Below are 24,853 nucleotides of genomic sequence, written 5' to 3' on the forward strand. Positions count from 1 at the left end.
GTCCCGCAGGTGGGGTGCGATGATAGTGTCGGCCTTGTTGAAGACGTGGTGAGGGCAGGGGTCGGTCGGAGATCCGGAGTGGATGGAGTTCATCGTGCGGACGGTGTCTTCGGTGCTGATCGGAGTCCAGGCGCGGAGGGTGGTGGTGGGGGGCGGTGGTTCGGTCGTGGCGTGCGTCGGTTGAGTGCTGAAGCTGTTGTGTATGTCCGCGATCTTGTTGTGGAAGTAGGAGGCGAGGGAGTTGCAGAGGTCTTGCGAAGGGGTGATGTCGTTGTGTCCGGCGTTGGGGTTGGAGAGCTCTTTCACGATGTTGAAGAGTTCTTTGCTGTTGTGTGTGTTGTTGTCCAGTCGTTCTTTGAATGCGGTTTTCTTGGTGGCGCGGATGAGTTGGTGGTGTTTTCGGGTGGCGAGCTTGAGGGCAGTCATGTTGTTCGGTGTTGGGTCTGTGCGCCAGGTTCTCTCGAGGGAACAGTCCATTACAGAGGAGCAGTGCCTGGTCCCACACCTGGGCACTAGCACTTAGGCAATGTAAAATCTCCTCAATACCAGCTTCCAAAATCAAGCATCAGGTGGAAGAATAAGAAGGGAGTCTGTTTGGATGGTGTTGCTTCACTGACAGCTATTTCGATTATAGGCACCCTCCATCTCAAGCACCGCCCTAGCTGCCTGCAGGTTATTGTGGTCATAGCATAGGGCAGCGGTGTCTCCCACCTGGAACAACAACCTCCTAAATGTATATCGATGTTACCTGCAGGGAGGGATACCCAGCAAGTCAGGAGGGCCCCACCATTGCTTTAGTCACAGGTCTGTCACAGTCTTAATAGGGCATAGGGGATCCCTTCTCCACATGATGGGGGCCCTCACAGCGAGAGGAAGACTTTATCCAGGGCTAACGTGCTACTACAAAGAAAGGCCTTTTTCACAGGACGGTCACCTCAGTTCCATCTTTGTCCAGGAAGGGAAGTGCGCTGGGACCAGCCATGGGTTGACAATGTCAGGTTGGATAGTTTTTGTCACTCACCTGCACCCCCATGCGCCCAGTGGTGGCAATGGGGGTTCCTCACTTGTCAAGCTCGTGTTAGGCCTGGTCCACTCACCATAGCGGTCAATTCTGAAGGCCAGGGGGGGCACCGTCTGCGAGTGCATAGCAAATGCGCTGCAATTTCCCTAGGTGCTCACTTTTCCGGGCACAACTACCTTTAAGGCAGGAGGAGATGTCCCAAGGGAGCATGTGACAGGATCTTGCAAGCTATAAAGAGAGCAGCAGTTTAGAAATGTCAGATATTCCTGGCACATTTCCTCCTTTGAAGCGTTCAGGACTCTATATACAATCTAATACAGTTTATTTTAATTTTCTCTAAAACTGTAATTCTAATGTGCTCACTAATTACAGAAAGTGGAAATTGAGAAGTCAAGCACCGCAAAATACAGCTGTAGTGATCAGATAACACAAACTATCACAGATTACATAAACGTGAATGCCACATAAAATGCCATCCAGAACATTCATTGGGATGAGCTGAAAGCAATGGCCAAGAATAGACTCATGGCCATGGCTTCCGAAGCCAGGAGGGAGAGGATGCTTCTACATGAGGAGTTGGAGTGGGCCCTGAATGTGGCTGAGGATAGGATTATAGAGAATTGAAAAAGGTTAGGGGGCAACTGTTAATCAGTGATATCCCTTCTGGCTCTAGAGAACAAGTTAGTCATCTTCAGTAATGCTCTTTCTGAGGGATACTCCATTTGAACACAGATTCCTTACCTTTAGAATATTTCCCAGGTGTCAGACTGAGCCTGGACATTTTCAGCAATGCTCCTGGAATGCACTAGGTTGTGCATTGAGGGGCCATATTGGTTCGGATCCACCTCGGAAATGATGGAGTGGAGCCAGATATAGGCGTCACCCTTGTGTGCTAACATCAGTTTTTTGCCTAAATCTTTTTCGTTCAATCGATGAAGTCTCTCCTCCTCTTTCGAGGGGTGAGGAGTGGCAAAAAATGCTGGGAGAGCGATGGATTGCCAAATGGAAAGACGTCATGACTTCAGGTGAGAAGGCATCTGAGTCAACAGCATTAGGTTGTCTGAAAAAAATGTGATGTAGTGCAGTTGCACTGACAGTGAATGAAGTTCACTTAAGTGACAAGCTGAAATGATCAAAATAAGGAAGAGTCAGAATATGCATCAAGTAGCTGTGCATCAGCTCGATGGGTGTTCACAAAAGAAAATACCAAGAGCAAGTTAAATTCTACTGTGAGATCACAAATGGTTCGGGAGGAATCATACCTTTAATAAACCACCTCAAAATAGGTGATTTAAACTGGTCAGGTAAAAGTAAAAAAAGCTTAAAGGGCTGACAAAAAATCTTTCATTGTCGCTACTGTAAGACCTTGCTAGGCCAAAGACAAATTAAACAATAGGACATCCAACAGTTTAGCGTGTACGGGGTATGTATTCCAGACTTCAAACCAGGGCCGATCATAAATAGACTTCGTGGAAGGACCCCTGGCAGCGAGGATGACATTCACCACTTCGGGTGGCAGATGAAATGCGGTTATCTGCCACTGTTCTAACTCCACACATGGAGATGTTTAATACGCAGACTCAAATGAAGGCCCCTGTCCTGCTGCAAGGACAGGAGATCATCTCGAAGGGGGAGCCTAGTCGGAGGACAAATGCTTATGCTCAAATGTTCAGGTACCACACTCACCTGGCTCAATCTACAGTTATTGAAATGACTAGGGCCTGGTCAGTTCTGATCAAGTTCAAGTTCATAAAGCTTTATTCGATTTTTACAATCATAAAAGCATGTACAACACAGCAAATACATCAGAATCCCACTTTAAAACAGATGTCAAGGTGTAAAATTAAACACAGCCCCAGAGATAAAAACATCCTTTAAAACCTTAAAACCAAGAGTTAAAAGAATAAAAGATTGAAACATGTGCACATATTACAGCATAAAAATGATTACGTCTTATCAAGGACACTGAGCAATTAGGCGCGCCCTCAGGATCCATACCCAGCCTAAAAATTTCGCCAGAGCTGTTGCAATGGGCAATGATGTGTCGGTACGCAATATACGTTCGGCCTCCGCAGCCTCCCTAATGCCTAAAAGCCTACAGATTGGTATCAGCCAGGCCCGACGTGGGGCAGCATAGGAATCGCAAACCCAAAGGATGTGTGCCATAGACTCGATAGTGGCACTACATCCTGGACATCCAGCCGAGTGAGATGACCATTTCATCGTAAAGGATCTTACAGGCAGAGTCGCCACCCTGTACTGAAAGTACAATTTGCGATCCATCGGTTTAGTAATTGCATCCTAATATAATTCCAACCTAGGGGCCACCTTGTGATCCATAAACCGACTAGTAAGGGAAGTAGACACTTGTTGTCTTGCACCTTTCACTAGGAACAGTTCCCAGTACTTAGCCTTCAGCAAAGATTTCGATGGAAAAATAGAATTTACGGGATATGTCCACAGTGCTGTCAATCCTAGCTCCCCTAAGAGGGTTCGGACTGCCCCTAGCCATTTAATATGATGCAGTGTGTCTGCCTTAATGATATCTAAAAAACCCTGGGCATAGCCAACGAGTTCGAGAGTAGTCCATAATCTCCTCCAATACAGGAGGGGGCGCAATTTGGCTACGGCTGCTATGGGTTTCTTACCCAGATCCAATAGCAGCGGACACATTGGAGTGCTCTGGGGAAGTCCTGTAATATTTCTTAAAAAACCTGTTTTCAGCTGTGGTAAGGGCTACGAGGTTCTCACAACCCCATACCTCCGAACCATACAATGCTGAGCTGACAGCTTTCAAATGATAAATTTCAAGGGCTGGACTGATTGGCTTAAGTTGGGAGCGGTTATACTCCTGACACAGAGCCCCAGATATCTGTTTAAGTTTGAGAGAGGCTAAGTCAATTTGCCGGTCCCACTTCATACTACATTGGATATTAACTCCTAGATAAGTAAACTCAATAACTAATTCCAGGGGTCCTTCCTTCATAACAAAGCCTCTCGTATTTGCCATGCGCGCGTTAAACGCCATTAACTTAGTCTTTGACACGTTGACCTCCAAGCACCTCTCACAACAAAAATCTTCAAAGATTTTTAGTGCTTTCTTTAATCCACTAGGGTTCTTGGAGAGGGTCAACGTGTCGTCGGCAAACATCAGGATGGGTACCTTTTCACCAGCTAAACTGGGGGCATCGGTAGATATTCTGCTCATGCATTCAGCTATTCCGTTAATATATAACATGAACAGCGTAGGAGCCATAACACAGCCTTGTCTAACGCCACGTTCCACCGGAAATGATTCGGTGACTTCCCCGTATCCCCCATCTGATTTGGGCCTTGTTATCTTCATGAAGTCTACGAATCAGAGTTAAGAGGTCCAGTGGAAGGCCTAGTTGTTTCAGGACAAGCCGTAATTTCCAACGGGGGACTAAATCAAATGCCGCCCTAAGATTTACAAAAGCGGCATAGAGGCTACCTTTGCCCAAAATAACTAGCTTCCAGTAGATTACGATGAAACGGAAGACCTGGTCAATGGTGGTTGTGGCTGCTCTAAATCCGACTTGTAAAGATGATAAAATTCCGAACTCCTCAATCCACCCTTGGAGTCTGTTTAGAACCATCCTTCCAACTATTTTCTGGGAGCAGTCAATTAGGATGATTGGCCTGTAGTTCCCCGGACAATCTTTGCCCCCTTTTTTGAAGACAGGGATAATTTCAGCATTTTTCCATGATATAGGAATCGAAGCCCCTTGTGCATTTGCATTAGAAAGCAGAAAAATATAACGGCACCAACTAGGTTTATCATATAGCAGGGTATCACCCGGTATCCCATCTGGCCCAGGCGCTTTCCCTGGTAAGATAGAAATAAGTGATATCTCTACTTCCCTCATGGTAAAAGTTTCCTCCTGATACATCAAATTTATAACTTCAACTTCCCCCACCAGGGGGGTAGAAGAATATTGGGGTTTAAAATGATTGACCCAGGCTGTTACTGAAACATGATTCTGTGGGCGCTCTGCCTGACCCTCAATTGGCCATTTGTAAATGTTCCAAAACAGCTTAGGGTCCTTAGAAACACACACCTCCCTCAAGTCCTGCCATCTTTGGACTTCCCAGGCTTTCTTGGCCTTGAGTTGAGCAGCCTTGTACAGTGCTCTTGTTTCACGAACCTTAGATGGAACCCCCCCCCTTGGTAGCCTTCCCTAAAGCCTCACATGCCTTCCGGCAATCATCATTATACCATCGACCTTCTGGTTGCGTGGACATTTTAGACATAATTCCCTTCTTTTCAAAAAATGTACGTAAAGGATTAAAAAAAACATTGTGGGCACACCCTGGTCTATCATGAGCTCCTAACTGCGATGCACAGCCCTCAAGCTCCTTAATAGCAAATTGCAAGCTTTGCTCTATGTTATCAAGCAGAGATGGGGACTCTTTTACCTGAGTCCACTTAAGTCTCCTTAAGTCATTAGTGGAGACAACCTCCCCAATAGGATTACTGTCCCTCAGATGCCTATCTGTCATGGAACAAGCTAGAAACATAGAACAACAAAGTGGGTTGTGATCACTTTCCAACCGATCAGTGATCATCATATCCCCCACCAAAGACCAGAGACTCGGACTCACCAGGATATAATCAATCCTGCTTGCAAAGTATCCATTATTAAATGTTGGTACTCCTGCTCTGTCTGACTTAGTGCACCCATTCAGGGCCCTAAGGCCTCGTTCCATGCAAATGCTATTTAGCTGAATAATCACATCGGAACACTTCCTAATAGGCAACAACCCAAGCGATGGGACAGACCAACTCCTATCTTCTGCCTCCATCCAAGTGGCATCCTCTAAGGTAAGTGGTTCAAATGTTGTGTTAAAATCACCCATGACAATTATCCTAGTGTTACCTGGTAGTGTATCGAGTAGCTCTTCCAGAGCCGCTAAAACTCTGGAATGCTTCCCCCTAGTACCTCTAACGTAGATATTGATTAACACAATAGGTAGATCGGTATTAGTGGTCAGTTTTATCGCTTGGATATCCTTATTCTGAGTTGGAATGGCCTGGATATTCACTTGGAGCTCTTGCCGAACCCACATTGTCAAACCTCCCGAGGCCCTGCCCTTCCATTCCCTCACAGCTGCTATAGAGAAATTCAAATACCCTTCACAAAACATGGGTGTTACTGCCCAGGTCTCTTGAAAGGCACAAATATCATATGTCTTAATAAAAGTATTCCATTCAGGTGAGGATATTTTCGAGCTAAGGCCAGCAATATTCCAGCTCAGGAAGCTACATGCTTTTGGTAGCTTTATGGAACTTTCGGGGTGGCTAGGAGCTAGGATCTGGGGCATAGATAGATTGGACTTGGAGATAATTACTGAACCAGATTTGCCTTTGCCGTTTATATGTGGAACCCCATTACAAATATTGTTAGACAATGGCCTCTCTACAGGCCCCAGGGTGATGATCGCAGAAGTATTGATAATCAAATCCATTTGGGTGCTCGATGGGTTTAGTCAATCATTTGACTCAAGGCTTGATGAACCTTGGAGTCTTTGGAATCCCTGACGGGACTCAGCCCCAAAACCAATAGGAGAACGGCTAAATTGTATTCTTGAGTGTTATGGGCCGGTTGTGCGGAATTCCAATGTGAAAAGATTTTCAACGAGATCAGCACTTTTCAGGAACAGTTCAATACTATTTAAAGATTGATCCCGTGACGAGATCCGACGTGCGGCCAAGATGTACTCCCTAATCAATGATCAACACCCCCTCACATGTCTGATCCAATGGATGGCTTTATTTATCAAGGAGTCTGCATTCTCATTAGCAGTGTGACGTGATCATTTTGGGACATTAACCATGTAAATTCTAAATGGCTCATTTGTGTTCAATCTATTCCCTCTAGCTTGCCCCAAACCCTGACCTGCAAAGCTATGTCCCTTGGATACACAGACGTTAGCCCTATGGAGAGGTTTCCTTTGAAGCAGCAAACCTTGGTGGTTGAATAATTATGCCATTAGGGTCTCGACTAGTTGCATTATGTGGACCCATACATCTAGGCACTCCTTCCGTTACATCAACATCGGGACAAGGACTTGCCCGAGGTCCCACACGATACACAACTGGGGGTTCCGTTGGGACTCTCGGCTTCTTAAAGATCTGAGCAGATGGACATACTTGATAATCTGCTCTTAAAGTTAAAGACCTCACCAATGTGAGTATCTCAGCTAGTGAGCCCTTTAATGCCTGTACTTCACCCTTCAATATTAACACTTCCTGAGTTAGTTTGCCTAGGGATTGCTCTCGTTCATCAGTTATAGAAGTACACTCACAGGCACGGCTAGCAATTAGCGTTAGGGGAATGACACTCGGTGGTACCTTTTCCATCTCCCAGTCAGTTCTGATCTTTTTCAAAACTCAGGCAGGAAAGGACAAGAAGGTGTGCATGAGTCCCATGTTCCATTCCTTCCGGAATACATCTCCTAGTGAGTGTCTTTTTGCTAACTCTACAACACACATGCAAGTACTGATTTCAGTTGATCATTATTTCATTAGATCACACTTGACACTTGATGTGACCAAAAAACATGTTTTTATTTCTTTTCTCTCATTTTAAGGTTCATTTTTTCATGAAAAAATCAATTGTTTAGAAATTTACATCAGTTTTCACAAGCACAACATATGAAGCAAAAAGTTAACAGACCACACGGAAAATGTTGACACCTTTAATACAAAAAATAAAAAATGACAAATTATATCATTGGACAAGACCCGGACTAGTTATACACAACAAATTCAACATACAACATAAGCTCATGTTCAGTGTTTCAAAAAGTAGTGAACACATTCAATAACAGAAAAAAGAAATAAGCAAATAAATCAGTGAAACTAAACAATACAATAGAGCCCAAACAGGTTGAGACTTATATGACTGACTTTTTTCACAACCTTGTTAAGGGCAGCGACCAGACAGTACACTATTTAGGGCACCCAACACAATTAAAAAATATTTATCATTCTTTCACAAAATTTAAAAAAAGAAGGGATTTAGCCTTATAGTGTGTTTTCTCACACTTGTTTAGTCACTTAGCGGTCGACACGTTTCAAATCCAAGTATGAATTAGTAGGGTTCTCCTCAGGACCTAAAACTCATAAGGAGCTCTTTTCGAGATCAACCCATCTCCTGTTAAATGAATCAGAAAACAGCCATACTATAATAGTCCAGATATGGTGTTGAATATTGACTTGGTATGGATTTTCCGGGTGGAGTGCAGCCTCTTACATGGGTAATTAAGTTCTTTTTTTGCCAAAGCAAGGGGACCCGCTTTTGTCTTGATCAAACATGGGCTTTATGAGTAGATTCTTTGGAGGGGTGGACGCAACTTTTCAATCTTGCGTTGTACCTTGGACTCTTTGTTAGGTTGCAGCGGCGCCCAAAACAATTCCGTGTGTCCTTGTGAGTCACAGAATGGTTTTGAGTTTTGTTCATTCCTTTTTGAAACACTGAACTCGAGTGTAGGAGAGTAGGGTCTGCTTCCTTTGGTTACCCCCACTTTTTGCTGTGATTCTCTGAATTTTTGACTTTAGTCTGGCTGTGGCCCTGCTAATCAGGCCCCCAGCCTACCTGTTCTCTCTCTAAATTGATACCATGTACTTTGGGTACATACCAGATTGGTTACGGGGTCACCCTTGTGAGCCCCTGTATAGTGTACCCTAGATACCCAGGGCATAGGTGCACCTGAGGCCTACCAGGGGCTGCAGCATGAATTGTGCCACCCCTGGTTTGCCTTCCAAACTGACACCACGGGTCTGTTCACACAGCCTGGGTAAGGTGGTGTAATCACCCCTTGCTTAGATATAGTATATATATATATATATATATATATATATATATATATATATATATATATATATATATATATATATAGACACATATACACCTATATGTCACTCCTATGGCAGGCCTTGACAATCCTGGAGGCAGAGTGCTTGGTTTTATGTGAGAGAGTGCCCTAGCATGAATGAGCCCCTCTGCAGCTTTCGGAACCATCTCCTTATAGCTGTTCTATGATATAGCCATACCATATACTATTAAGTGCATTATAATCCTCGCGGTTAATGCTAACTTTGGTTTGGCTTTATCAAAACATGTCGTGTAAGGAGTCAAACACTTTGAAATACTACCCCCCCCCCCGCCAGTCCTGGCGGAGGGGGTAGCATTCCACCCTACTAGAGGGAGAAGACATGTAGTTACTGGTAAAACCGGTTAAAGCTAAACAGAGCCTCAGCATCACAAAATGGATGCTGCTGCCACAGACACGAGTCTGCCCTCCTGCTGCTGGACGAACCTCCGGCAGGGGAGGCCTGGACAATAGGTTTCCTGTCCAAGGAGGTGCTGGCACCTTCCCAGACAGGCTTTTGTGTATTGGGGCAGGGAGGGCTGCATTCACTGAATGCTTTCCAGACACTGCCTGGGGCACACTAGGTGCTCCATGCATTTCATTTTCCAGTTCAAACCGGTCGCTGGGGCACTCTGCCCCAGCTCTGGTGCGAAACTGGACAGAGGAAAAGGGGTGTAACCACCCCCTACCCAGGTCCACCCATAGGAGGGACCTTAAAGGTAGTCCAGCCCCTAAACTTAGTATAAGTATAGGATCCCAGTCCCTAGGACTTTAGATTACCCTGAACGAAACTCTGAAACATATATCCTGGACCTTCGACATTCCATTTCGACTGGAAGATGGAAGACATCTCCCTTGTGGTCAAGGAGTGACCAACCTGTTCAAACAGGCACCAACAGCAACTTTGCCGGTCTGCATTTTTGAGGCTCCCGCCGGATCCCGAAGAATCTGCGACACAGGACACAGACTTCCAGACATCTCTGACCCCGACCTTCGCTCACAGGAAAGCTGAGATCCGTGGCGGACACGAGAGACGTGGGACCAGAACTCCTGGATTTCCTGAATTTTGCAAGCTGCACTCACTTCCCTAGGTATCCCAAAGTTGTGCATTGGGGTGCTTGAAGCCCCAGACCCGAGCACGATTTGCACCGAAGCTCAGAGGCCCCCACTCCACGAGTGACCCGTGTGTCCCGCTTTTGCATTTCAGCTCGACGCGTCTTCCCGGTTCCTAGTCCGTTGGCTAGTGAGCCCCTGGAAGACTTCCTTTTGAATCTAACTTGCTTTCCTGGTTGCTCCAGGCTTGCTCCGGGTTCCCTACAAAGGAGAAGCACCCCAGACCTTGCTGGTCTGCAACAAAGCCAATCTCCACAATCTGCATGGATTGCATTTGCCAAGGCTTGTTGGGTCCAATCCAGACACCGACAAGGCAGTCAACTAGATCCTTCGTGGGACAGCTCGAATCCAGCTCCTGGTCGTCGTCGACGCCTCCTGGACCTCGTGGCTGAAGAGACAAGCTTCACCTTTTCACCTGAAATCACTCGACATTGGCTGGCAGCTTTCCATCGCCATCCTGGTCACTGGCAAGTGACCCAGACTCTGTCCCTTCTGCTTTCAGGGTCTTCAGATCTTCGATCCACTCTTGGATCCACCCGGACACTTTTCCTCTGGTCGTCTGCAGCACTTCTTTGCAGCTCTCCATTGAAATCGACAAAGAAACCCGACATCAAAAGACACCTATGCACCCGGCTTCCGTGGGTGAGGTAACACGAGTGCTCTGGTAGTCTCGAGGGTATTGGCCCTCCTAGTGTCTAAGTCAAAAAGGGTTCCATCGTAGTCCATCCGGAAGTATCCTTAAACTGTAAAATTGTAACTTGTTCGTTTCCCATAGAAAGTCAATGGTTACCCGCGGCTGTGTTTAGATACTGCACGCGTCTCCCGTGGGCCTCCTAATTCCTAACCTTTGGTTGTTTAGAGTAGCCCCCAGCGATTCCACAGGCCTCAGGCCTGCTTTCTAATTCTCAAGTGGTTCTTATACCACTATTTTAGTATATGGTTTGTGAGGCCCCTAGGGCAAAACGTATACTGTGCAACTTATCGTATGCTAATGGAGTAACTTGTATTGTACTTTTACCTCTGACCTCATAAAGAGCGCAGAGGGGTTGTGTTTAGAATAAATACATATATATTTGACATATACCTTGTGTGGTGTCCTTTCATTTGGTACTCAAGGGATTATAATTGGTAAAACAACTTGCTTAATGCGCTCTCTGAAGTCTTAGCCTGATGACTGCTGGTCCATGCTACCACTAGGATAGCTTTCTATAAGGTTGACTTTACAACCACCATCAATAAGGGTCGATTAGACTGGTGCAAGGTGCCCACTAAAACTAGTGGACATCATATGCCAGGCTAACTTCTCACATCGAGCTTATTCATTTGTATGTCAAATTTGCTGTCTATATCTTGTCCAGGTCTTGTTCAATTATATAATTTGTAATGCTCAATTCTTTGTATTATATGTGTCAACATTTAGTTGGTGGTCTGTTAACTTATTGCTTCATATGTTGTTCTTGTGAAAACCGATGTAAATTTCTAAACAATAAATTTTTTCATGAAAAAATGAACCCTTAAAATGAGAGAAAAGAAATAACAACGTATGGTTTTTGGTCACATCAAGTGTCATGCGTGAACCAATGAAATAATGATAAACTAAAATCAGTACTGGCATGTGTGTTGCTGTGTGCTTGTAATATTGGCCTAGCCATACCGATTATATGCCAAACCCTCTCTAGTTTTTGTAATTTCTTTTTTGTTTTTGCTAACTCCGGCACTCAAAACCTTTGACACTGTGCATTCTCGAAGGTGGTGAGAAAATCAAGTCAGGAATTACCCAACTGTCGGATGATGCCCTATGCAACCTCTGTCTGTAGACAAGGAATAGTTTCTTACTTGTAACTTCAGCTTGATCATAGGGGTATTTCCATTATAGTTATAAGCACTGAATTGCCCATCCTACACGCGGGGACCCCGGAGCACTTTAATATATCTTCTTAAGTGTAGATTTTTGACTTTCTTGAGGAAGGCCTGCAAAGACACTTAGAAAAGAGACAGGTTATGCAGCCTACGTGCTTAGGCTACACTGGCTGAATTCTTCATTATTAAGGCCCAAATAAAAGGCCAGCACAAAGTGTTAGTGTACAACTTTAAGATCTTTTCGCAAAAAGCATAAACCTCCTTCACAAACTGTTTTAATGATAGAGAAGGAGAGCAGACAAACTAGCCCCATAGGCTGTCATTATCTGGTTAAAAGGAAACTGCACATTTAAAAACACAAAGACCACCAGTATCCCATCAAGCTCAGCAGGTGGCAGAGACTTTAGTTCTTTCTGAAGGTGATGTGAGAGTATATGTATTTTACATAAATACCTCTGTCCATTCCACCAGGGAAGAGGGAGGATTGCTTTTGACTATAATGGAAACACCCCTACGAGAGAACTGGAGGTACAGGTAAGAAACTATTCTTTCTCTCGTAGAGGATTTCCATTTATAGTCATAAGCAATGAATAGAATAGCAAGCCCACCTCCACTGAGAGCAGTTGAGGGGACAGAGGATGAACCAGGAAGTTCAAGCAAAGAGATTTCTGAGGGAATGCCTGCCCTACTTCAGTGTCTGCTCTAGCTTCAGAGTCTGGACAGTAATGCTTTGTGAATGTATGCACTGAATTCCAAGCGGCTGCTTTACAAAATTCTGGAATAGGTATGTTCCGCCATACAGCAGCAGTAGCCGACTCACCCCGAGTGGTGTGTCCTTTAGTGTTAGGTGAGAGCATTTTGTTAGCTTTCAGGTAGCACATTTGGATATAAGAAACTATCTAGCGGGAAATGAATTGCTTGGAGTAGCTAAACCTGTACAGACCGGAACATAGTTGAAAAAAAAATTGGTTCAATCCGTAGATATCCTGTGTTTTGTCCAGATAGAATTGCAAAACTCTCCTCACATTCCAGTGAATTAAGAGTTCTTTCTGATGGAGTAGAGGGATTCTAAAAGAATGTGGGTAATACGATAGTCTGGTTGACATGGAAGTTCGAAATACCCTTAGGGAGGAATTTTGGGTGAGTTCTCAGAACCACTCTGCAAGAGTGAAATACAGTGTATGGTTGGGTGAGTTCTCAGAACCACTCTGCAAGAGTGAAATACAGTGTATGGTTCATGAGAGCATAGAGCTTGGATCTTACTAACCCTGCGGGAAGATGTGACTGCCACAAGGAAAGCGGTTTCCGAACATAGATACTGGAGCGATGCCTTGTGTATGGGCCTAAAAGGGTCCTGCAGAAAGTTCCCTTGGAGGGGAAGGGTGCCTAATGGGAGGGAAAACCTTCTTCAAACCCTTTAGAAAATCCTTCATGACAGTAATTCTGAAAAAAATAGGTTTTTGAAGGATCTTTACTGTAGGCAATAACAGCTGTCAGATGAACCTTTATAGAATAGAATTGCAAGCCAGTTTGTGCCAAATGGAGTAAGTAGGGAAGAATGACATCTTCCTGGCAAGGTGTGGGGTCCACCTTCTTAGATGAACACATTATGCGAACTGTCTTCCATTTGAGGGCATATGCGGGACATGTAGAAGGGCGCTAAGCCTCTTCAAGAATGTCCATGCAGTCTTGCTGCAGAATTAAGTGTCCGTACTGCAATAGCTCAGGAGCCATGCTGTCAAATATAAGAGGAGAGATTGGGGTGAACGATCTGGCCTCCGAACTTCGTTAGCAGGTCTGGTCTGCATGACAGCTTGAGAGGTGGACAGGAACCACCATTGAACTGGCCCCTCCTGAGGTATGATGATCATCTTGATTCTTGATTGGGGCAATTCGATGAGGACTGTCGGATCAGGTAAACCAGTCGAAAAGTGAAGAAAGATTTACCAGACCAATTGATCCATAAGGCATGCCGAAGTGTCCTTGGTTAGCAGTACCTCAAGGAGATGGTTCAGCATTTTTCTGTAGCGGAAAACAAGTGGATGGCCGGAGTTCCCCGTCTTTGGTAGAATATTTAGACAACGTCATCTTCTCAGACCCACTCATGGTTCTCTTGCAGGAGTCTGCTCAGAGAGACTGCCTGAGCATTTTGTACACCTGGAAAGTGAGTTGCTGTGATCTTGAGGTCCCTGGCTAGAAGCCATTGCCTGATTGTCTGGGACTTGTGTGACAAGGGCCTGGACCTCGTCCCTCCCTGCTTGTTTAAGTAGTACGTGGTTGTTGTATTGTATGTCGGAACAAGCAAGGAGTGGGATCTGGACTGGGCACAGCTTGAGGAGGTATGTTGATTCTCTCTGTGCCCACTTGCTTTCAGATTTGGAGGTGAGGTATGTGGGCTCCCCATCCCAGTAGTGAGGCATCAGTGACCATGGTCTGAGGAGGGATCTCCTGATGGAATGGTATAACACAAAATAGGTTGGTTGAAGAGCACCACCATTTGAGGAAAAGCTTAGCATGAAGGGACAGTTGTATCCTGTCTTCTCAATTGCCTGCCGGTTAGACCCACTGGTCCACTAGACATTCCTTCAGAGGACACCTGTGTAGAAGGGCATTCAGAGTGAGAAAAATGTAGGAGGCTATTGAGCTGAGGAAAGAGGATACTGTTCTCGCTGTCAGATGAGAGGCTTTCATGAGAATCTGACACTTTCTAAGGATTTATAACTTTCTCTCCTCTGAAGGACACACTCTTGCCTGTATTGTATCGATGGAGGCATCCAGATAGTGTAGTGTTTGGATAGGTGCTGACTTGTTCTGGTTAACATTTACATATTCTATGCACCGATCCTTGTTGCTGAAGAGCAAAAACCTGAATCTGAAATATCGAGTTTCGTCTGCTGAGACTCTGGATTAGGAGCCCTAAAACGGTCTTCATAAGGCTATGTCTGTGCCTGGAACAAGGAAGAATCAGATGCAGCGTTGATGACCTTATCAAGCATCATGAAGCCCGTATTGACTAATTGTAGGAAGATTTCCGATTGGACCCTGGGAAGATCACTAACCAACTTCTCAATAGATTACAAGAGCGCTGTCTCATAACTCCCTAGGAGGAGAACTCTACTAGTATCTTTCATAGTGATTGCGACCGTAGGATTGATTTACGGCCAAAAGAGACCAGCTACCTGCTCACCTTCTTGGGTGGCAGAGAGGAGGCAGAAGTAGTTGAATGATGGTCAATACGATACCTGAGACCAAAAATTCTGAGCAGAGGACAAGATAATCCCACTCAGGAGAACAGATATATAACACAATTCCTGTGCTGGATTAAGAGGACGAGCACTAAAGGACATAGTGGTCACAATGCTGACCATGGTATGTTGAGCATCACAGCACCTCTTTTGAGAACCTTCTGGAAGGAGAAGTGCCTTGAATATTACTGAAGTCAAAGACAATGGGACCGACACCTGTAATGCAGGCCACATAATAAAATGGAGGAAGCGTATTGTGATCGACACCTAGATCATGTGTATGATCTGGCTTTGATTGAGACACATAACTTTGGTGGTGAAAACGCCTGTAAGATGCAATGGCGCAAACAATGGTGATATTTTTTTGAAGTCTGGGGAAAGCAGTTCCAGGCAGTATTGGCACGAGAGTGCATAGAAAACAGATGATAGAGGCAAAGGAGGCAAAGGTGGAGGAACAAAGTTTTTAATGCCCTTGAAATCAGCTCTCGTCAGTGCCTAGATGGGTAAATGCTCCTCAACGTTAACCTTCTGTAACAATGCCTCAACGTTGATATGACATTGACGCTCCAGACATCTATGCTCTTGTCGTTGAAGCTCTTGATATAAAAACCCATAACGCCGAAGCCCATGAAGTTGATGGACATCTCGTTGATGCTCTTGACTTCTATGCTCTTGACGTTGGCATTGTTGCCGTCGATCCCCTCGACGTAGACTGAAAAAGATGTCGCTTTTTGGCTGTAAGTCTCAGTTTGGACCTTCCACATATGTTTGAGGTAGATGGTAGTGCCCTGGTAGGGGACTGACCCTCTACTCGCTCATCAACGGTAAATGGCAGAGCCCTGGTAGAGGACTGATCCTGTCCTTGCTTTGAAGTCCTACCTTCAGATGATGTTTGCTTCTCCCTTTCCTTCAGAGTACGCTAGAAAACCTCTTGTCACTGAAAATCTTCAGGGAGATGCTGCCTAGAAGGCAAAATTTTGCTCCCGCAGGCAGGTCATTTGGTCAAAATAAAGAGAGTATTTTATTGGACAAAAGAATACAATTTTCTGTCAGGAAAAGGCAGAAACTGCAAGGAAGAGATGAAAAATGTTAAATGACGTTGAAACAAAAATATAAGTTTAAAAAAAAGAAAGAGCATAAAAAGGCTGAGCTCAGGGCTTCAGGATCCTTTCAGCAGGAGAGGGGAAACAAGAACCGAAGCAACTGTCACCTGCTGAGCATGATGGGATACTAGTGAACTCTGGGTTCTTAAAGGCGCAGTTTTTTTTTAGCCAGATAATGACAGTCTAGGAGGCTACTCTGTCCTGCTCTCCTTCATCTCTATTATAAAAAGGAGTTGTGAGGGAGATTTATGCTGTTTGCATAAATATCTTTAAATGGTACACAAAAACGTTGTGCTGGCCTTTTTTTTTTTTTTACTTTATAATGAAGAATTCGGCTATTGTAGCCTAGGCATGTAGGCTGCATAATCTGTACGTTTCTTTGCAGGCAAAAGTCTACACTTAAGAAGATATATTAAAGTGTCCTGGGGTCCCCGCATCTGGATGGAACTATTCAATGCTTAGGACTATTAGTAGATATCCCCTGGAGATATCCCCTGCGAAAGAACAGTTGTGATCCACCAGATGCCACCAACAGAGCACATCCGCTGTGGCATTCAATGATCTCACTAGGTAGTTCGCAAGAAGGAAAATGCCCTGACACTCCAACTATCTCTAAAGACGTAGAGTCGCCTGGCACGGGACCAAGGACCCCACTATGTCCTGCTTGCTGCAGTACCATATGGCAGTAGTGTTGCCCATGTGAATCTACACCAGCCTCCCCTTGATGGACGGCAGGCAAGCTTTCAACAGCAAACAGAAGGGTCATCGCTCCAACAAAATGATATGGAGCTCAGCTTCTGCTTGAGACTAGAGTCCTAGTCAACTGTACTCAAGCAACCACCACTACAGATCACAGGCCATCCTTTCTGAAACGTGAATGAAATCCACCAGATTTTCGTCTTACTAGGTCCACTGGAACTTCAATTTACATAGTAGAACCAGCAAGCTTTACCTGGTATTGTCAACCAGGAAAATGCACAGAGATCCAGGACTGAACCGAAAACATCAGCCTCATACCCCATATGTCCCAGACTTGCTACAACCGAGGGCATTCCTTGATTGCCCCAATGAATGACAATATTTGCATAGGAGGCAGGCGAACCTTTGTTTCGTTGATTTTTAACCCCAACAATGTCTCAAGGTTCACCGTCGCCTGGAGTTGGCCGACGACAGACTGTGGTGAGCCCGTCTTCAACAGCCAATCCCTTAGGTAAGGGAAGACTAGTATCCCCGATCTCCGAAGGTGGGCCCGGACGACAACCATCACCTTTGTAAACATCCACCGCACACTGTTGAATCCATAGGGGAGCGCTGAAAACTGGAAATGCTTCTTGCCATCCTTCAGCCGCAAGTAATGACTGTGGGATTGCAGGACCACTATTTGAAAATATGCATCCGTTAGGCCCACGGACACCATGCAGTGTCCTAGGTCCAGTGCAACCAAGATCTGGGCCAACATGGGCATTTTGAATTTGCCCTTCCACAGAAAGGCATTCAGAGGTCGAAGGTCTAATATAGGCCAATGACCTCCTTCCTTTATCAGCACAAAGAAATAATGAGAGTAACAGCACTGTCCTCTTTTTCTACGTAGTGAACCCTCTGGATGGCACCCTTGAAGAACAACATTCACACCTCCAGCAGCAGATGAACAGCCTGTATGACCAATTTGTAGGACATGATGGATCATCATTCCCCCCAGTCCACACGATGGTTGTGTGCCCTAAGGGCAAACTAAAGCAGCCTAGAGGTAAGTTGCCCCCAGGTGAGGAGACTGGGAGGACTGGTGCCATCCACAGCCTTCAAAGGACTGGGGAGTCTGCCTTAGTGGGGTGGGGCGACTGGCGCCGTCTATGCATCATCTTTGTGGAGTAGCCCCTAAATTTCCAAAACTGATGAGGGAACTGCTTGGCAGGGTCAAGAGCCTCAGAGTGCATACCGTTGCTCTTCTGCCCGTAAATTGCTCAAGAGCAGAATCTGTTTTTTGCCAAAAAGGTGTTGAGCCATCAAATGGAATATCCTTGAGAAAGGCCTACACATGTTCAGAAAATCCTTTTAAATGCATCCACAAGTGGTGGCGCAGCACAAAGCTGGTGCAAAACACTCTCTCCAGTCGGTGATGTCTAGGCCAGCACAAATGATGCACTTGGCTGTGTCTTGTCTTTTGTGTAATGTTTGGGTCAGCATAACTCTAAGATATTCTTGAGCTGCCAACAACATATCGCTAACTATGCCCCAAAGACATGCTAATTTCGGCCAATTAAGCAAACTGCAATGGCTGATCTCAGCGCTATCCCTCCAAGATATAAGCGCATATAGGGGCACTATGAAGCTACAGTTTGGAGGACTTCTGAGAGCCATATACGCAATACAACACTTTTCACATTGGCCACAACTATACACTCTACCAATTGCACATACAAGATGCTGCCACTGCCGATTATATCTATAGGGTCGAGCCCCGTTGCCACCCAGTGCATAAAAATAGTTGAAAGGCACGGTCCCGATAGTAGTAGAAAAACACAAAAAGTTTTTTACGGATCTATTTAAGAAACTGCTTTAGGCATGACCATAAGCCAACATCTGACCCACAGGCTATGGCAAAGTTGCCTACTATCCCACCTGACACATTTAAAAAACCTTGGCAAATCTATAAGAATTATGAGAAGACAATTACCTTATAATGTAATTCTACATTCAGCCCACTATGTTTTACATAGTACTACAATCTGTATTAAATACTAGTTTGCATTCTAATGAATAGCGAAATTCAATTTTGATATTCTTACAAAAGTTTAAATGTAGTCTGCAGTGCCAACCATACAAGCAATGTCTGTTGGTCTGCACTAAATCGGACAATGCAAAAACAAGTAGAAACTCTCGCTTGCATCAATTTCGACAAAGGCAACGGGGTTCTACAAGTAGTAATGCCTACAATAACAACCCTACTAGAGTGAAGGAAGAAAAGGGGGGAATAAGCCAACCAAACCAATCTGTATACCCACTCAGTAGCAATGTCTTTCTAAGACACGTTGCTTGTAAGGCAACCCCCATCTCTGAGCAAACCAAAAACAGGCTACGGAAGAACACCAAAATGACTTATACAAATGAGTGAACTGTGTTGGTGTTGTGTGTTATATTATCCCAGAGCCTCACAGCAAAATAAAGGTTTCTGTTGTTATCAAGAGTGCCGTTCCCCCTTCAGCACTTTTCAGAAACTTTAACAACGTTTCGGACTGAAATGCTTTAAAATTAAATGAATGCAAATACAAGCATTAATACAACGGGTTAGAAGGAGGAAGTTGGAAATAAACACCAACGACATACTCGCCTTGCGTACTAAACAGAGTAAAAAAGACGAACTGACTGGGATACATACCACACGACACAATTCGACCACAGTTAGAAACTCTGTTAAGAACACAAAATGCACTAAATCACTTAGCCGAAGCGAACTTTGAGACTAGAGAAACTTTCGGCATAAGAAATCAACAGATCGATAAACATAATAAAGAAAATCCAGTCAGGCCAGTCGCTGCAACAACTTTGACATGCTTGGGACCCCACAGGCGAAGCACTGCAGCCAGTGTGAGAGGGTTAAAAAATGATGGAGTCCTGGCTATGTATCTCTCCGCGGTGGATTGCTCTACCATCTACATTGTGACAGAGACGGTGTCCACATCAAATGGGCTCTGCAGCCAGAGTGAGAGGGGTATGACCATCAACCCCTGCCTCTGCATCCAAGGACTAGCCCCAGAGGCCTGCCTTCATTAAGAGTGGCCCTGACCAATACCCACTGTTTCCTGTTTCGGGGATTACTACTGCCAGGATCCCGGTAATGTTGGTAGGAGGGAAAGAACAGAAGTTACAAGCTTTGGTGGAACAAAATTCCGGAATCCCATATTCTGTGCTGACTCCATCATGTTTTCGCAACTATTTTAGCCAGGGACTCTGCTTGCAGGAGATGAAATCTATGGGTGAAAAACCACAGAGTTGAAGTATTTCTGCAAAACATTTAGTTCTGATGAGGCCGGTGGCTCAGTAAGAAATATCAGGCCACTGACATAGAACGCCAGTCTGCTCTGCTGTCAGTGAGGCAGTGACAGACCCAGAAAGGCCAAACCCCGCAACAAGCGTGACATGCGCTTCACAGGAGTGTAACATAGGGTAGGCTCTTTAAACAGTGTTTCACGGAAGAGACCAGATTGTATAGGAAGTTTAACAACAATGAATAAAGGCAGCTCGAACTCTACAACAAGTGCGGCTGGGAAAACTCCGAAAGACCATCCAGCAAACCTTTCTTTAAAGGGGCATTTTCACAGGTAAGATTTTGCCACCAGTTTATCATATGAGTTCCTGGGAGTCCCAGAAAGGTCGGGCTCTGCAACGGTGTAATATCAGAGAGGGTCAAAGACTATGTTATAGGTAAAGACTGCCAGAAAAGCCAGTTTGACAGGAGTTTACATAGGGCCGTTTACCTTCCTTGCTCATAATAAATACAAACATACAATAGAATGATTCATGCTCCTTAGCTACGAGAAGTGAGGGAGTTAAAGAAAATACAAAAGATGGAAGGGGGATTTGCTTGGAAGTTTGATGCACTCTTGTCACCAAGCCACACATGAAAACCGGTACAGTAATTGTGCGTACAGCAACACCATGAACATACGTCGAACATCATGTACATCCAACAGACATGACCGTACAAAAATGAAAACCCAAGGTGAATCCACTTCTGGGTAACTTGCTACCTCTACCGTATGCTGGCACTTTAGTGAAAAAGCATACCATATGACACTGACACAGCGCTGGTCACTAAATGGAACTGAGGACAAGAAGGTTGAGAGAAAGTTAGAAAGATGGAGAAGCAAAGGACATCAAGGAGAGAAGAACGGAGTCTAAAGGCAAAGGGTGATAGAACGTAGGAGGGGGTAACGTATTATAGGAATAAGGCTTAAGCATGGGGAAAGGACACAGTGTGAAGAATATTTAGCAGATTTAAAGTTTGACAGAAAGGAAGCCAGAGAGATTAAAAGAGTGAAGGATAAGTGGACTTGGAGAGTTGCAGAGTGTATCCGCGATAGAAAGAGAAACAGTCTGAAAGTGGAGAGAAACACTGAAAAGCGAGAGCGTCAAAGGCAGAAAGACTAAAGAGAGGAAATAAATAGTGCTCCTGCGGACAGAAGATAGATTGTAACCCAACCCTCCGAAGCTAACGAGAAAGCCAAAGAAGTTACAATATGATATCATTTAATAAAATGCTCAAGTGTAAATGAACGTGTATAAGACGATGGACATTTGCAAATAGTCAAAGGACTACAAAGTGAACCTTGAAGAAGGTTAACAAGAGCATATGGATGGGTGTTCACGAGCTACTGAGATGCAAAGCAACCCCTACAGCCCTTGCAACACAGGAGCTCCCTAACCCACCAGCAGGCTCTCATTTCAGCCGAAGGACTTGGAATTTCTGTAGGATATGGACTGACAAGTGAAGCAAATGTAGAGTGAGGAATAAGCGTTTAGTTAAATAAAGAAAAAACTAGAGCCAAGGAGGCTATAGAGCCTGAGGAATTATTGCCAGCACAGAATTACAACTATGTAAAAAGCTAATTCAGTTTTTGAACTATTTCTTCTCATGCAAATGAAGGTTGACCTTTTATGAAAAACTAGAATTACTATTGGTGTAATGTGAGACTCACGATTTAATGCATTCAATTGTAACAAGTACGACACGAAAAGACAGCATGAATCAAATCCTATGAAATCTGTCATTCAAACTAAAATTAAAAGTTCTGCTACAGCAACCACCGAAACAGGGTTGAAAATGTTCGTTTGTAAATGGTGTCTGTATTGTACAGATCAGGAGGACTAGGCACAGTGGAGTCTAAAGTACATCTCCAAAGAATTTAGTTTGCGCGGTTTGAAGAGGCCTTACATCAACATATTTCTCAAATTGGAGAGTTGAAGATTGTGGAGACAATACACACTGAAGGCACAAAAGAAGTGAAAGATATGAGACATCTAGACAGAGGAAATAAATAGTGGTACAAGGTGCAGAAAATGTAAGAGGACAAAAAGGTGAGAGGGAGACGGAGAGAAAAAGTAAAATAATATATAAAGGACACTTGTTGCTACTCGGTGACACTGTGCGGTGGTCTTGCTGAAAGGTATGCACAAAGCTAAAGGGCATGATGGGACTCACTGAAGCTGGTGGTCAAGCTGTAGAAGTGTGCACCGGAAAACAAATACATGGATTGACCGAGGGAGTGAGGGAAACCCATGAGTTTGATCATACCACCAGCTGTCAGATTACAAAGGCACACACAGACCGAGGGGTTCAAGGCAGCGCTTAATATTAGTTGTTGGCTGCAGATGGGACCCACCTGCGTCCTTTTTTTAGGTGACCCCAACATATTTTTCCTTATCCAACTTTGATCCAGGGAAAAAGTGTTAAAAATATAAGGGGCAAAAAAGGTGGAAGCAAAAGGCGGAAAAACAGAAACAAAGAAAGAAAGAAGGGATGTAAAAGAATCCGAAACAGCGAGCTAGAAGGGAGGTGAGTGAAGGAGGAATGAGGTGGAGATTGCACAGCCTAAGTATTCAGCGCCACGAACATTAAAAAACGCCGGCCATGAGCTTCTGAGCACAACTTTACGCCTCAGCACTTACCATCTCACATATGAATCATTGGGTCAGGGTAACTGCTATGCCTGGTGTGCTTACTGCAGGCATACAGGTAGACACCAGCAGTGGGGGTTAGTTTATGTGGTGAGGCTGGTAGTGGTGATGTAGAGCTATAGACGCATAGAGGCGGTATCTCCTCTCTGACAGGAATACCCTACAGGTGCGCTAAGACAGAATGGATGTGGTTGATGGCAGTGATGTACAGGTACACACGCAGAAGGGAAGCATACAGTACCTCGTGTGGCTGGCGGTCATGCTTCTTCTGACGGGTGCTCAGTCCTTTATGATCCTTGTAGTCTTTGCCAACATGAACAACTTGACTTTTGCTGCTCTTGCGAACTAAGTGTCGTCGGACGCCAGGAACATCTTCAAACCTGTGACCTACATGAAAAAGAATGACATATCATCTATAGAGGGGGCAAATATAGGGGCCCACCTAAAAGTCTGGATTCGATCTCCATAGCAAACACCCATCTTGCTGTTTCTCCTTCTTATGGAAGGAGAGCAGAAGAGAGCCGTCATTTATTTTGCTATAAATGGAGAGGCCTGCAGAGAACAGGGCTTTCCTGCTGGCGAGAACTGGACTATGAGCAGGTGTTGACCTGAATTGCTTACTTTTTCCTCATAAGCAAAAATATCATGCAGTGCTGTCCCCCTCCCGCTCAGACGCTGGAATTCCTAGATTGTGTATTTTGTTTGAAGTTGATAGCCGTCTGAGCTAATAGCAAGCCTCAGAGCAAGATCGGACAGACTCCCAGCAGGATTCAAAGAAGGGCATCGAGAACCCCAGCAGGCAACTAAGGTTATTCGAAAGGGGCTAAGAGACGTTTTTATGGGTCGCTGCATCAGCACTTCTACTTGGAAGCATGCCAACAGAAGGTTGGTTGGGAACATTGTGCGCAAAAGTGGATTAAATGTCCAAGGTCAGGGGTGACCAGAACTAAAAACAGTGTTAAAACCCTCACTGAGGAAATCGGACAAGCCTAAAGCTGTCTCGAAATGCAAAGTGCAACAAAAACGTTCCCATAAATGTGAGGTCTGCTGCTATTCTGACAGTACACTAGATCTACAAGGGGCTTGAAAGTCACGTACACTTAATTCAGTTCCCAAATGAAGAGCCGCAGATAAAAATAATCCTTTAACCAAATTGCTTTCCTTGGCATTAAACTAGGGAAGCAGTTATAAACGACATAAAGTTAAATAAGTAACGGTTGTTAGCTCTATTATAATCGATCGGATAATTATTATGCATATATCTTAATGCTGTATGGTTTGCTATTTTATGGAGACAGCAATACATCGAGTCTTATATTAGAAAGGAAATTAAATGTGTTTCTTTACAGATTAATTAATTGAAAAAGAATGCATTCATTACATTCAGGTACTTGTGAAAGAGGAAAAGGTGCATGATTTGATGCATCAGATCGAAAACACTGACCAGTTCATTAACACCTTGAGGGCTCATAATGGCCATTAATACAATGGGGTTAACCCAGTGAGTCAAAGGACCTTCTTCTTCAGGACTGGGTTCAGGAGGGGATGTGGGGTGGTCAAAACCAGGGGAGGGGTACCATCGGTAATGGGAAAGGGGTCGCGTCAATGAAACTGGACCGGCCACCTATTAATGATGTGTCCAAAGTCTCTCCAAAGATTAGCTTCTCATTAGATGCACAATTTCACAAAAGAAAAACGAGGCTCCCCACACGTTATTCCAAACCTTAATCCAATTAAGGGTAGGCGGGGGAACCTATTGCTCATATGCAATTGAACGAATCCTGGCACAGGCAAAAATCCTGATAAGTTATAATGCCCTCGTTAGTCAGTAAATGTGACCACAAAATATTTCCAAAGGCAACCGGGAGCAGCGTCTTGCCAAGGGTCAAGAGCTGGGCGCGTCCCCTTATGTTGAGGCTAGACCTTAATTTTTCCTTGCC

At 44.6% G+C, this 24,853-nt stretch overlaps 1 protein-coding gene across 4 annotated transcripts in view; it reads right to left on the reverse strand.

Annotated features, from left to right (window-relative positions):
* The window catches only part of SLC4A2 (solute carrier family 4 member 2), a 1,409,997-nt gene that overhangs the window by 758,510 nt on the left and 626,634 nt on the right, over positions 1–24,853 (reverse strand). For all 4 annotated transcript variants that reach the window (XM_078662834.1, XM_078662833.1, XM_078662832.1 and 1 more), the window contains one exon: positions 23,155–23,300. In XM_078662834.1, the coding sequence (XP_078518960.1) occupies positions 23,155–23,300 (146 nt within the window). The remainder of the gene's footprint in view (positions 1–23,154; positions 23,301–24,853) is intronic.

Source organism: Lissotriton helveticus, chromosome 10 (assembly GCF_964261635.1).
Source record: "Lissotriton helveticus chromosome 10, aLisHel1.1, whole genome shotgun sequence".
Lineage (NCBI taxonomy): Eukaryota > Metazoa > Chordata > Amphibia > Caudata > Salamandridae > Lissotriton > Lissotriton helveticus.